At 30.9% G+C, this 14,191-nt stretch overlaps 1 protein-coding gene and 1 non-coding gene across 2 annotated transcripts in view; one reads left to right on the forward strand and one right to left on the reverse strand.

Moving 5' to 3' along the window:
* Positions 1–14,191, reverse strand: part of LOC148279400 (uncharacterized) — a 249,363-nt gene that overhangs the window by 13,230 nt on the left and 221,942 nt on the right. Inside the window, exon 12 of the mRNA XM_088230023.1 lies at positions 1,281–1,411. Coding sequence (XP_088086149.1) covers positions 1,281–1,411 — 131 coding nt within the window. The remainder of the gene's footprint in view (positions 1–1,280; positions 1,412–14,191) is intronic.
* Positions 10,665–10,736, forward strand: TRNAH-GUG (transfer RNA histidin (anticodon GUG)). The gene has a single exon. It is a non-coding gene; the product is annotated as a tRNA-His (tRNA).

A 14,191-nucleotide genomic window follows, 5' to 3' on the forward strand; every position in this document is an offset into this window, starting at 1 on the left:
TCTTAATTTTTATCTGGTGATTAGAAGTTGGTATATTACCAGGAGTGACATTTAGAATCGTACACAAAATGGCTGCTTTTTATTATTGTTTTTTATTTATTTGAGAATTACGGCCTGTTTAATTCATCATGTAATGCAGACTGTAAATATATTTTAGAAATTAGTGAATAGAAAGCAGATAGCTGCTAAACTAACGATATGAACAGAAAAGTAGATCCATATTATCCGCGGAAGCAGAATTTAGCAATCGCCCCATAAATGGATGAACTATGACTTACAATAAAGCTCGGGTTTCCTAGGACAGCGGTGCCCATATTTTAACGGCCGTAGTGAACATTAACGCGGTTGACAGCCGTCGTAACGGTGACTAGAGAGTGGTTTCCTATAAAAATGGTGTTGATAACACCGTTAAAAAATAAAACCACTCTCTAGTCACCACTACGACGGCTGTCCACCGCATCACCGTTCACTCCGGCCGTTAAGATACGGGCACCGCTGTCCTAGGAAACCCTAGCTTTATACGGCTTCTGGGTGTGTAAAACAGTGCACGAGATCTCGCTTTATTATAATTAGTGGGAACATACAATCTGATCCCTTTCAGTATTTGAAAGCGTCTAAAAACCTTTCGGATAAACACTGTAAAAATGATTGTGAAACATTCAATTAGTAAATATTTGTCCACGAGTGATTAACAAAGCTTTAAATAATTCATATTTAACTGGCGCAATTGCGAGGATTTTCTTAGTTACAGGGATGCAGTACTAGGAATACGTTTTTAAAATAAAACAAGGGTGAGTTGATATTATTTTTGCGTAACCCAAAATCCAGCCCAAATAAATAAATGGTATATAAAGAATTTAAGGAATGAATCTGATTGGGATCCACCAAAAACTAATTTCGACTGATAATATTAAAATACAAACTTATTTATATGCCAAAAATGAGTATCCTCTAATTTTCAGTCTCAAATGCATGATTGTTGAATGCGGTGTAAACAAACAAATTTAGTAACTATTGGTACGTTTTCATGTTTTTATGTCACTACCTTTTTAGGGCATTAATGTCAGTGATTACACATTTTAAATAAGTGGCTCAAATGATGACATGATGCAGAACTAATAATGAAAGCTTTATTAATAATTATCCGAACCGGAATCATTCGATTATGTCTATAAATTGGTTCTGTGAATCGGTACATAGCATAGATATTGTACGGATGAGATGTAGGGAATATATCATTAGTTTCTTTGTGTGTATTGTATATGAACTGTATATCTCACCTCATTTGGAAATTGTGTATGCGACACACGTCATCGTATTTGTGATACGTCGCCTGGAATAGAAGATAACTCTCGTCCCACTCTATCTGTACTCGAAGTTGCGCCTTGTCCGTGAGGTAGGGGCAACCAGGCTCTCGGATCTGGAAGGAGAAATACTTGTTTATTACGTTCGCATGGCGGGTTTAGAGAAAACGATCAGAGATAGATATTAAACTAGATCGGCTGTTCATAACGGAGAGAAAAACAGATAAAAATAGAAATCCCCTAGGAACTTGATATTCTAGCGTTTTATTAAAAATTTATTTTTTAATTTACGTGTTGAATTGATCGAAATTATTATCTATATAGTTTTTTAATTTAAGTAATAGTTGATTTATGCCTATTAAGTCCTGTGGGCAGTTTATTTTCTTCTTATTTTTACGAAAGTTTATTATTTTTTGCCTTGTTAATATGCACAAGGCTAAATATCTCGTGGGCTAGACGATGGGTTGAAAAATAATGGTTTGCCTGTTCAGGGTGCCTAAAATGTCTGATTTTTTAGAAAAATGGTTATTTATTTCAAGTGAAATTTTAATTTAGAAATTAATACAGTATGTATGAACGAAATAATGAGATTTTTTCACTAATTTAGACATATTTTTCGGATGACGAGATTTTATTTGATAGATCTTATTTTTCTAATATTAAAAAGAAAAAAATATATTTACCTTAGGAATGCGCAAAAAAATATATAAAGTAATGCCGCACGCCATTCTGTCTTAACCTAAAATGTCTGTCGAATCTTTTAAGACCAACTTTTGTTTTTATGCCCCAATGTCGAGAAAGTGTAGATTAGTCAATTCATCGCGCAACTTGGAATTCTTCGGGTTGAATCTCCTCGCTTTTTGTAGATTTCTTCGCCATTAACACAGTATGGGATGATGAAGGATTGGCATAGATTAGCTTTAAGTCTTATATGTTGATTGTGTTCTTAAATATATTGCATACTTTAATTTCTTACTCTTGTTTGCCTTTGCTATTTAGTTTTATGTTCTTTTTGTCCACTGTCTTGCATACTGTTTCATCATACAGGTGTTGTATTTGACTCAGGCCGTATATTTAGTAAATAAATCAAATGCGGTAAACGCGTCATATGGTAACCCTAGATGGGAGTCGACAAATACTATTGAACTAGGAAAATTCTTTTTTTTTCCATTATAAAAATATTTGTAAACCTCAGATGCTAAAGGATGCTAAAGGCGGCCTCCGTGGTGTAGTGGTCAAGACGCTTGACTCACGCACGGAAGGTTCCGGGTTCGATTCCCGGTGAGAACACAAAAATTGAAATGTGATTTTTCTCAAGCCTGGGTGCTCTGTGATGTAATTCACCACTGTAATTAGGCCTCCTGGCCTGTTGTGGTGCAAAAAAAATGTAAATGTAAATGTAAAAAAAAAAGGTATTTTGTAGGAAAATATTCTGAATCTGGTTGTGGTCCCGTGGCTAATGTCGCGGACTCAGATCAACGGTCCAAGTTTCACACCCCGCTCTACCACAACTTTATTCGATTTTTTAAAAGTGGGTTGCTAATTAATTATTACGAATTTTTATTTATCAATTCGTTAAAAACGATCCGTTTAAATTGATTAAAATGAGAAGTAAACTGATTTAATTACAATAAATCGTCTATAAAGTAAAATAGAAATTTCTGCACGAAAATGTGAATATTTGTTCGAACATTTTTATTTAACAATGTTTGAGTATGTCCAAATGCTTGCAGACTGGCTGGATTTTCTCCCTAGGGAGTTGTTCATATTTAAATTTATTTCAACAGAGAGGGAAAACGTTTTTGAGAAGGGAATATGGAAGTCTAGGCATTTACAGGGCTTATGACCTGTCATTGGCTGGTTTAAGTGGCCACTTTACACACTGTGTAACATTAACCAATCTGCCTGGTAAAAGAAAAAGTATAAAAATTGGAAAATTGTTTTCAGGCGTTGCCTAGTAGGTGATTTGGTTCAGCCGGATAAATCTCACCAACATAATAAAGGTTTCAGCTCCTTTACTTCACAAAAGTCAACAGATGGAAGAGTTGGGGAAATGTGGTTGTTCAAACATGGGCGGAATGGTGAATGTTACACAGTGTGTAAATTGGCCACTTAAACCAGCCAATGACAGGTCATAAGCCCTGTAAATGCCTAGAGTTCCATATTCCCTTCTCAAAAATGTTTTCCCTCTCTGTTGAAATAAATTCAAATTTTCATTTAATTTTATTAGTGTACACGGCACAAATGTATTTAGTAAACATAAACACGTAAACATTAAACATAACAGTGTTCTATTACAAAAGTATAAAATAACACAAAAACAATATAGTTTTACATATTACACAGTTTTTAAAATGATATTAATATTTTGTTCTATATTATAATATTGTGCGATACATTATACTTGGCGTACTCAGGTAAATACATATAAAGACAACGCAGTAAATTCGGAATGGCTAAAATCATAAATTCCTAATTTTTTGGTATTGCTGCAATGTCTGGATATTTAATGCCCTAGGAATAATACAAACTGGCCTGTGCTTAGAGCCCAGGGGTTCAAGACAGTAAAAAAAAAAATAGAGTGAGCCTACAATATTTTAAAAATTAAGATATAAAAATCAAATCGTACGTATTCAACAAGTATTTATTTATACATTTATTTTTCTCTTTCTACAAATTAAACAGCAGCTATATTCCTAAACTATTTCTTAAATAGCAAGTTTAAAATTGATTTGTCTAGTGATGTTAATATAACTGATTTAGTTTCCTAGGCTTTGGAATCTTAGAAAAGGTGAATTAATAGCATAATTTGTTTCAGCAATTTCTATATGAAACGGGACATTATGTCTAGAAGTACCTACTATCCGGTTTCATGCATGATACAAATTGATGCATGTTTAATTAGGTATCTGTATTGTGTTACAAATTCTGATGCTTTTTTTGAATACAACAGTAGGTAGTTTATAATTGATTACTTTTTACTAAAAACTATGCTTTAATTCACCACTGTGTTTCGCCCTTTCGCCCTTTTGATCGGTTGTGATAAAAATATAAAAAAAAATAACAGTTTACAAAATTCACAAATACAATAAGTAGGTAACTAATTAAGGTGGAATTTATATTATGTATTAACCATATTCGCCTGATCAGATGTGGAAAATGAAAGCGACGCAAATTTTTTAAAATAGCGAACGAAAAACTAAAAAAAATCCATTTACAGAATAGATATGACACGAAATCGTCTGAGGTTTCGAGCAGATATTTGCCTTGCGAAGTTTCCTACATTCTCGATAGGTGTCAGCGCTGTGTATGCTCGCGAAATCAGCTTATGAATATTTATTGCTCCCGAGATCCGAACATGATAATATGATATATCTGCAACGCCGATAGGATATAAATATATTACAGGTAACCTTTCTATAACACGGTAGATAAGATCCTATTAAATGCCGTGTTATGAGAAACCGTGTTGTATGAGGCTCAGGGCCAATACATAAGGGGGGTTAGTTAAAAAAAAAAAAAACAGTTTTTTTTGGTGATTTGAAATTTATCACGTAAAAAATAAATAACCTTTTCATTATAGTTAAATGTTGATTTTTGTATTTTCTTCGTCATCGCTGCTCTATACAACTAAATGTAAACGTTTTTTCAGTTGAATTATAATATACTTCTTCACTCTCCGATTTTTTTTAATCATTTGCGCTTTGCGCCCTCTTTAAAAAATTTAAAATTTTGGTTTACTTGATATTCCTTTGAAGGTCGTTGTAGATTTTTTGCTTCGGAGACAGACAAGCGAATTATTTTATTTCAAAATATTCATCACTTCTTTTTTTGTCAAACTTAATTTAAACGTCTGAAGCCATTTCCAGCAAATCGGTTTAGCTAATTTCATATTTCATGAATAAATTTTGGACGTCCCGAATGCTCATATGAGTTGATAAATATCAAACGCCAGTATGTCCACAACAATCCACCACAATTTACATGTGGACCGACTAGCTTCTGAATTGATACAGAGTTTTCTGACAGTGTTTTCATTGTAATAATTAGGACATTTTAAAATTTAAATAGTAGTGGATGATAATTTTTTTTTTACTATTATTCGTAAAACAAATATAAAAAAAAGTTGGGTGGACATACTGAAATTTGATGTTTATCTACTTATATATGGTCAAAACCGTTGCCTTCGTCGTCTGCCAACAATGTCATTCGCAGATTAGTAGCAATCATTTTGTGCTTCAACTGACGATTACAAACATACGTATATCCATCATATATTTATTTATTTTTCTATACACTGCATTTCTACCATTAACATATCTTGTTATTGAAAGAGTGCTTAAAAATAATAAAATAATATGAGATACTTATAAATGCATACACACATTATATAGACAAAAACTTACATTGCATACATTAAAACATTAATATTGTTAATTTTAATCAAATTTTTCTACTGAAATTTGTATTACTGCAAAAATCGCTTTAATGAAATTTTATAAACTACCTTTGGTTTAAAATCCTCTCTTTATATTGCTATTCTAAATTTGAAATATTACTTGCTATACCTGTTATTCTTTCTTTTTTATCTGCTGCATTGACATGTTTTTATACTTTTGAACTATTTTTAATTACTTATATTGTATTTGTACAAGTATATAAAATCAATATATTGCTGCTCTTACTATAATGTGTCACGACTTTTGAAGATGTTTTTAAATTGACTTAAATTTACTGTCTTATTTCAAGATTCTTTAAAGATTCTTCTCATCGTTTCTTTGAATCCTTTAAAATATGTATGTGTATTTTATGTTTTTCCTTTCTTAAAATTTTATTATTATTTTATTTTTACATCTGAGTATGTTTTTTATTCTTTATTTTAATTCTTAACTTAAAATTACTTTTAAAAATTTTCTTAATATTTTACTTTAATTTTAATTTTTAAACAACTTCTATTCATGTTTTTTTTCCTTCCCTTTTGTGTACTTTAATTAATAACCTTACATATAATTACTTTGTAATATGGAAATTTTACTGGTCCATTAGAGTTAAGTCTAACTGCGTAAAATATAAAACTATGTAACTGTACTGTATGTTTCCTAAATAAAAGAAAATAAAAAAATCTATAAATAAAAATTACATTAAAATAATCTTTTCTAACCTAATCTATTGAAGCTGATTTCCTCTTTATGCCGAGAATATATTTTGTTTATTTATATATTTTTTAATTCAAAATTACACTCGTTTGAACATAAGTGAACTTATTAACTGTGAACTGTGCCCGTGACAAGCCATAATATATGTATTTTTTTAAATACATAGTAAAATTAATTAGATTCATCAACAATATTTTGAGCTTGTCCAAATTTTTGTAGACAAGGACTGGATTCAACTCCCTGGGACCACTTAAACCAGCCATTGACAAGCCATAAGCCCTGTAGATGCCTAGACTTCTATATTACCTTCCTGGAATGTTTTGCATCTCTGTTGTAATATGTTAATAATTAGATTCAAATATAAGGACATGTGATGCAATATAATATATATAATATTGGAAACATTTATTTTTTTAAATGAACAATTTATGAAATAAGTAGTAAATTAATTAAGTAAACTGTTTACAATTTTGATAACTACTTGTAAGTGTCGTATCTACGGTTACGAATTAAACAGAAATAAAAATGAACTAAGGAAATTCATACCTATAAATCTTGCTTACATGAATGATTGCATGAGTATCGTGATATGCTATCTTTTTTTCTCAAATTGTAGAGGGCAACGCAATATTTTCTAAGTCTTAGACATGGCGAGTATGAGGAAAAACGTGTCTTTTTACTATTCGTCATTTGTTCAAACTGTTAACATAATTTTTTAACAATATTTTTGTACATAATAATTTTATTTGTACATCTTCTGGCTATATTATAAGTCTTTGTTCTAATCCAAGCAGGAAAAATAGTATTTCAATTTTGAAAATGGCGCTTTTATAATTTTTCATTGAAAAATGTCATTTGGAAGTTTTACAAAACTTGGTTTGCGGAAACTTCACAGTAATTAAAAATACCAGTAATAAGAATAGTAAAAATATATCGTAACAATGTAATTCAGGTCCTTTTCATGTACAAAACAAAAATTAGAAAAAAAGTTTTTTGTTTGTAAAATAAAAAATAAATATTTTTTCGTTTTCTACACCATTTTGTGATAAGTACCTAAATTATATTGTTATGGTTTTTGTTACAATCAATGAAGTGTAAAGTTTCCGCCAACCAAGTTTTGTAAAATTTCCATTGAAAATCAAGGTAAAAATGGCATTTTTCAATGAAAAATTATAAAAGCGCCATCTATGAATAATTAGTAAAATATTTTCGTTTATAATCACCTAAATAAATAGTGACTCACTGGTAGGTTCCTAAAATATACGGAATCCTAACAAATTAAATCACTTATATTCAAAATACATAATTCAAAACAAAAAAATGACTTGTAAAATAATAATGTTAATATTTTTTCTTAAGAATAAATAAATATCAGAAACAGGTGGTACCGTCTACATATCCTGGCTGGCACATGTATTGTTATTAAACCAAGCAGCTCTGTACAGTCAACTATATCAAAGATGTTTCTAAAATAGCTCTTTTTTAATCACGCCTTAAGAAACATTTCATTTCTTTTCTTTAGTCTCTCCTCTTTTCCTTTAATATTATTATATTATCTAGTAGAGACTAGTATTGATACTAATGAATTTTTATACATTATTGCTATTTCAGTGTTTGTAGTTATTGTTTTCTCTAGTACTCTTTTAAACTAAAATTTTACAAATAACGCTCTCTATTTTTAAGATTGCTTGGCAATAAACTCGCCAATGTACAAATATGTGTGAAGAAAAAAAAAATATATTACAGAACTACAGTAGCTAAACAGAAACTTTGGTTTGTTTGACACTCGAGATACCTACTTCAATTTGATTATAGAATAGTATTGCTTGTTACGCTTGCATAATTTAGCTGCACCTAACGGACTTGATTTCAAGTTATTGTACATTCTCCAACTATGGGTCGCAAAACGGGTGACGTCATAGTTCTAAAAAATAAATCTTTGGTGTCAAAAAATCATTGAACAATAGTTAAGTAAGTAGATTATATCATGGATCTCAAGAACGATACATAAATTCTTTGGGAAGGCAATATGAAAGACTTGACAGAGTTTGCGCATAAGGCAATAAATAGACCTTGACCTGGTTAAATATATAATATGCTCAATATAAAATCTTAAATAAATAAATAAAAGGAGACGGGTTGAACAACAAATTTTTAACATAAAAATACTAATTTAGTTTTCATAAAGTATGCAAAAGATATAAACATTAAATCTGAAAAAAAAAAAAAATTAAGTGAGAAAATAATAATTGTTAACATTTGCGTTTTCCATGGAGGTAATAAATTAAAATAAATAAAAATACCGAATGTACACTCCGAGCCATCCACGCACATACATGAACGCACATATAAAACATACACAAACATATACATTACATGCGGCACATATACATAGCATAAACCACTCAAGATGCACATTCAGCAACTATCCCAAATAATCGACCCCATGAAGAAATTTTCTGTACAAATGCAACCTGCAACGTGCTTTTAAGCTTATCAACAGGCTTAAGTAAGCCCTAATAGATTGAAATTAATGAGTAAAACTTAATTTAAACATTCTTTAAATCTATTTAAATTAACAAAGTGTAAAATTAACAAAAGGTATGTATAAAGCATAATCTAGGCGGAAATGGCAAGTGTGACATCGCGAGTCAGGAGAGACAACACCGCTTGCTTCTTAAATGCCTGCCCTTGCTATAGGAACACATCGACAGTACCGTTTAGTGAGATTTCGTTCACTGTTCTAAGGATCCTTGGTAGAGGGGAAAAGAATCCGATGTTAGTTTTATAATTTCCTACAGCAAAGACAGGATTGGTACGCAAGTTACGGCATTGATTATATAACACAAAAAAATAGAAAACTTTCCCATATCTTCAAGCCGCCACGTAACATCTACTCCTTAATCAAACTCAAACAACTATATCATTAATTTAAATATAATATTATTTATTTATTGAAAAAAATCATGACAGAATAAGTATAAAATTACAACATAATAATTAACAATAATTGTTGACATATTTTATATAACTCAATCAAAACTTATGGCACAATAGGATGATGAGGCACTTATTTTATTTATTTATATTTACGCCTAATGGACATTTTTAAGGACATATTTATGTACACATAGACAATTATTATAAAAGAAAGTAGAAAGACACAATGGTTTATAGTAGACTTGATGGGAGTGGAAGCGGGAGAAGGGTATTTATAATTTAATTTGATTAAGTGATTTTATGAAAGACGACAACTTGTTGTCAAATAAATTAAGACTAGTATGTTTGTTGGCAGACCTAAGAATTCTGGGCATAGGGAAATGAAAACCATTGTTAATTTTATGGTTATCGGTATAAAAAAGTAAGTTTTGTCTGAGGATTCTTATAAATCTATATTAAAATATCACGAGTCTGGTCAAAAATCGATAGTAAAAATATTTTTTAAAAAACCCTATAAATATTTAAAGTTTTTTTAAGAAATCCAGAAATTTGGATATAAAGCAGTTGTATACAAAAAAAAACATAATGTTTTAAAAAGTCCGCTAAATCTCAAAAGGAACATTCCCTCTCTTCAAGGAGTTTAACAAGAGGTCATTGAGTCTACCACAAACTCAAAATTCGGGAAAAAGAATTTAAGATTTTTGAGTCCTAAAATATTCAATGTATTGCCAGAATCTTGTAAAACGATGACCCGAATTCAAATGAACAAATTTAGAATAAAATTGTTAATTGTCAAAGGTCTCAACCCTTGTCACAAAATTAGTTTAAATATACATCTTAGAAAATGAAAACGATACTTAAAAATGTATGATTTTTTAATATGTTCACCAGAAGGTACTCATACTTTTGTTTATTTTGCTCTGCACATAAAAATGGCTGCCTCAAAACAGGTTGTATCATGTTAACTTCACAAGGTCCAGTTAAATCTATTACCATATAAAATGTACCAGAAAAAGAACCTTAATGTTAGTAAGTAAACGATGATTATTATTATTTGGTTAAATCATAAGAACTCAAACATGAACTTTTGAACGATTATGATGAGTTTACAGTGCGTATCCATGTTTTGTTCCTGTATTAAAACGTTTGAGAAGCCCTGACTAAGGTAATATTGTGAAAGTAGATCAACTTGAATAATATTCACCAATTTCATTCGAACTAGTCTTGTAGCAGTTTCTTGACGGTATGACCAACAGCTCCGATAGCCGTGATCGTCTAGTGGTTAGGACCCTACGTTGTGGCCGTAGTAACCCAGGTTCGACTCCTGGTCACGGCAGTGTTAGCACTGTCATGGCGGAGAATTTTTTTTCCATATTTTTTCACTAAAAAATTTGAATAGCAATGAAATTTTTTTTTTAATTTTAAAACCATCCATGTCTCTTAAGTAACAATCCTGAAAATTGGAAAACGCTAAGACGCTTGTCTCATGCTCGTTTTTTTTAAATCTTAGATGTTCTGCACTGTAATTAACTAAACGAAAATTGGTTTAGAAAGTTTTGTAGTAAAAAGTAATAAAAATCAGAAGACTGAAAAATGATATGAAAATGCATATGAAAAAAAAAGATAATTAAAGTAAGCAAAACGATTGAATAACAGTTGACAAAACAACTATAATTGTTTAAAACTAATATGCTATAATTGTACGATTGTTACGCGGTATCATTGAAAACCCTGAAATTATGCGGAGCATTAGCTTTTATGTTCCGAATAATTACCTTAGACAGCGTCAATATAAACTATTCCACATTCCAATATTCAGGACCAACTTGCCAATGGCTATGCCTGTTGGAAGGACTATCTCCATGTCGAACAATATTATTTTGGAAATTGACCTTTTTCACGTTTCTCTTACTTTTTTAACATATTATATTTACCTACGTGTTATTTTTATATACCAGAATACCTAATTTAACGGAGTTTTTATTTTTATTATTTCTATACGTATGAGGTGAGATACTCTATTTTGTGATGTTAATACATAAATATAAATTGTGGTTTAAGAAGAATACTTAATCTTTAAATACGGAAAAGTAAAAAATTATTCTATTAACATAAACAAAACTAATTAAGATACAGTAATAAAAATAATTATACACCAAAGAAATCGCAACAAATTTAACTACAATCTAACATATTAAGTAATAGATACAAAATATAAAATTAAGCTTATTCGTGTATACATAGACTAAAAACTTAAAATGAAAAGACCGTATTAGTGAACTAATTAAACGTATTTGAAAAAAAAATGCTTCCTTGTTTTATTTTCAAGACAATATATATAAGTATATAAGTACTTTTCTTTCTTCTTTCTTCTGCAGCCTTATTCTCTCCACTGCTGGATAAAGGCCTCTTCCAAACGTCTCCATTCCTTCCTATCACCCGCTTTCATCATCCACGTTTTACCGGCAATAGAGGCAATGTCGTCAACACATATTTTCTGTGGCCTTCCAACACTTATTTTGTTTGCCCACGGTCTCCACTTTATTATTCTGGGTGTCCACCTGCCATCATTTTGCCTCGCCAAGTGTCCTGCCCACTGCCATTTCAATTTCGCAGCACGATCCATGATATCCACGACTCCGGTTCGGCGCCTTATTTCTTCATTTCTTATTTTGTCTCTTAGACATACACCGAGCATCTGTCTTTCCATGGATCGTTGCGTGCATTTTTTAAAGTACAATAAAGTTAAAATTTAAAGATTAAAAAAAAACCTACTATTTTAGGAGCTGCAAACAGATTAATTTAATGTCAATTATTTCTTTAGGGAAAATTATAGTAGTTAGTTTTTATACTCGATAGACACCCAGGAAAATATTGATAACGATTAAAAAGGTTCCACCGTACGCAACAAAACGTATATTAAATAGCATTGCGTTCGTAAAAAAAAATACTTCCTGACTTTCAAAAATGAAACCTGAAAGTATGTCGTGAAATTCTGAAAACTTCCCAACCCTGAAATTGGCTGCTTTGAATTCAGGCTTACATCCTCATATAACATTATAATATAACGCGCCGTATCTTATAATATGTATGAATTTTGTACGGGGCAAGTGTCAAACCGCGTCGATTTGATTTCAGTACTAAAAGTAAATTTGACTAAGTGCTTGTTTATTGGAAGCTAATGGATTGTAAATTTCCTATTATTACCGAGGTAATTGAGTTAACACGTTATGAGCATGGGTGGGCAATACACATAAATAATTACATTTTTTACTGTGTAGTTTACTAAGAAAACATACATGAATATATTTGTAAGTAAAATAAAAAGAAAACATTTTATTTTTAATTATTTTATTTATAAACAAAACCAATTTATATTTATAAAACGCGGTTATACTACCTTCAGTAAATCCCTTTTTACCTCTCCGAACCGTTCATTTTGATTAAATATAGAAATAAAAGACGAGTGAAACTTGACCCGACAGTTATGTAACCGGCGCGGCTAGGCTTTGCAAATTGCACATAATTAATTAATATCTCGAAAACTACTATAAATATAACCTCGATTTTTTATAACGTTCAACAACAAGCCCAGGAATATTAGACCAAAAATAGCCATAAACACAAAATGTTTCATAACCAGCTAATTTTTTGCACATGTATTCTAGATGAAGTACTTAATTATTACTCAAAACTCTCCACCCCTCTCCCGCTTGCTTCTTGAGATAAACAGGGTGTGCGGTGGTATATTACATACTTGAAGCCGTTAAAACTTTTAACCTTTTCCTTCATTATTTTATAACAAATTAACCAACAATTCGTAGGATCTTTACCGTACACTGCGCAAATTTCTCGATCAACTTTGGCAGCTTTATTTCCTCAATTGAACGCGAACAAAAAGAGGCATCGGAAGTGCTCCCCTTTTTCTACTTGACATTCCACTTAGAAGGCTTGTAATCAAATAAAATAATATTTCTAACGTAAAAGCAAATACAACATATAGCCGAAAATTTTCTTTCAAAAGACGAATAACCTTTCATTTTCATTATTCCCTTTCCACACCTTAGGGTGCATAGGGCACTGCATTGGTACATCAATCGCAGCGAATCTTGATCGCTTTTCTTACATGAAGGCAAGTCTTACGCTTCAGATACCCGTCTTGGGATTATGAAATATTCAAGTGTGAAAACACCTTTTAAATATATATTTCATGTTTACCATGTTGGGAATTGAACCCAAGATCTCTTGCATGGTAGGAAAACGCGCTAATCATTACACCACAACGCCAACGTATAACTTTTACCATTTTGTTTTACATTTGGTAGTCATTTTTATATTTAAAAAGAAAACCCCACACCACATATGTTAAAAGGAAAGCAGCCATATTAGGAGGAGTGGGAAAGAGTTACTTAGAACATTTTTTCATTCAAAACTCAAACAGTAAGTGGAAAAAAAATATTTGGCATTCTATGTGTCTTTCCCGTACTTAAATTTTATTTGAAAACAAAAATACTGCGCAAACAGAAAGTTTTACCGCAAAACATTTTAATTCACAAATTATGAGGATAATGGAAATTGAAATGAAATGTGTTTCGTTCAGAAAAAAGTTATGAAATTGTTTTTGGCAAGATAATATGGCACTAGACATTCACAGGACTTATGAGTTATCATTGTCTGGTTTTAGTAGCCACATCACAAACAATGTAACACTCACCATTACGCCTATGTTTAATGTTTAAACATCAATATCTTCAATTTGTTTTTCGGATAGTCCACAGCACTGTGACTAAT

The sequence above is a fragment of the Micrasema longulum genome, unplaced genomic scaffold, assembly GCF_059751315.1.
Source record: "Micrasema longulum isolate JH-2025_06_02 unplaced genomic scaffold, ASM5975131v1 h1tg000725l, whole genome shotgun sequence".
Taxonomy (NCBI): Eukaryota; Metazoa; Arthropoda; class Insecta; order Trichoptera; family Brachycentridae; genus Micrasema; species Micrasema longulum.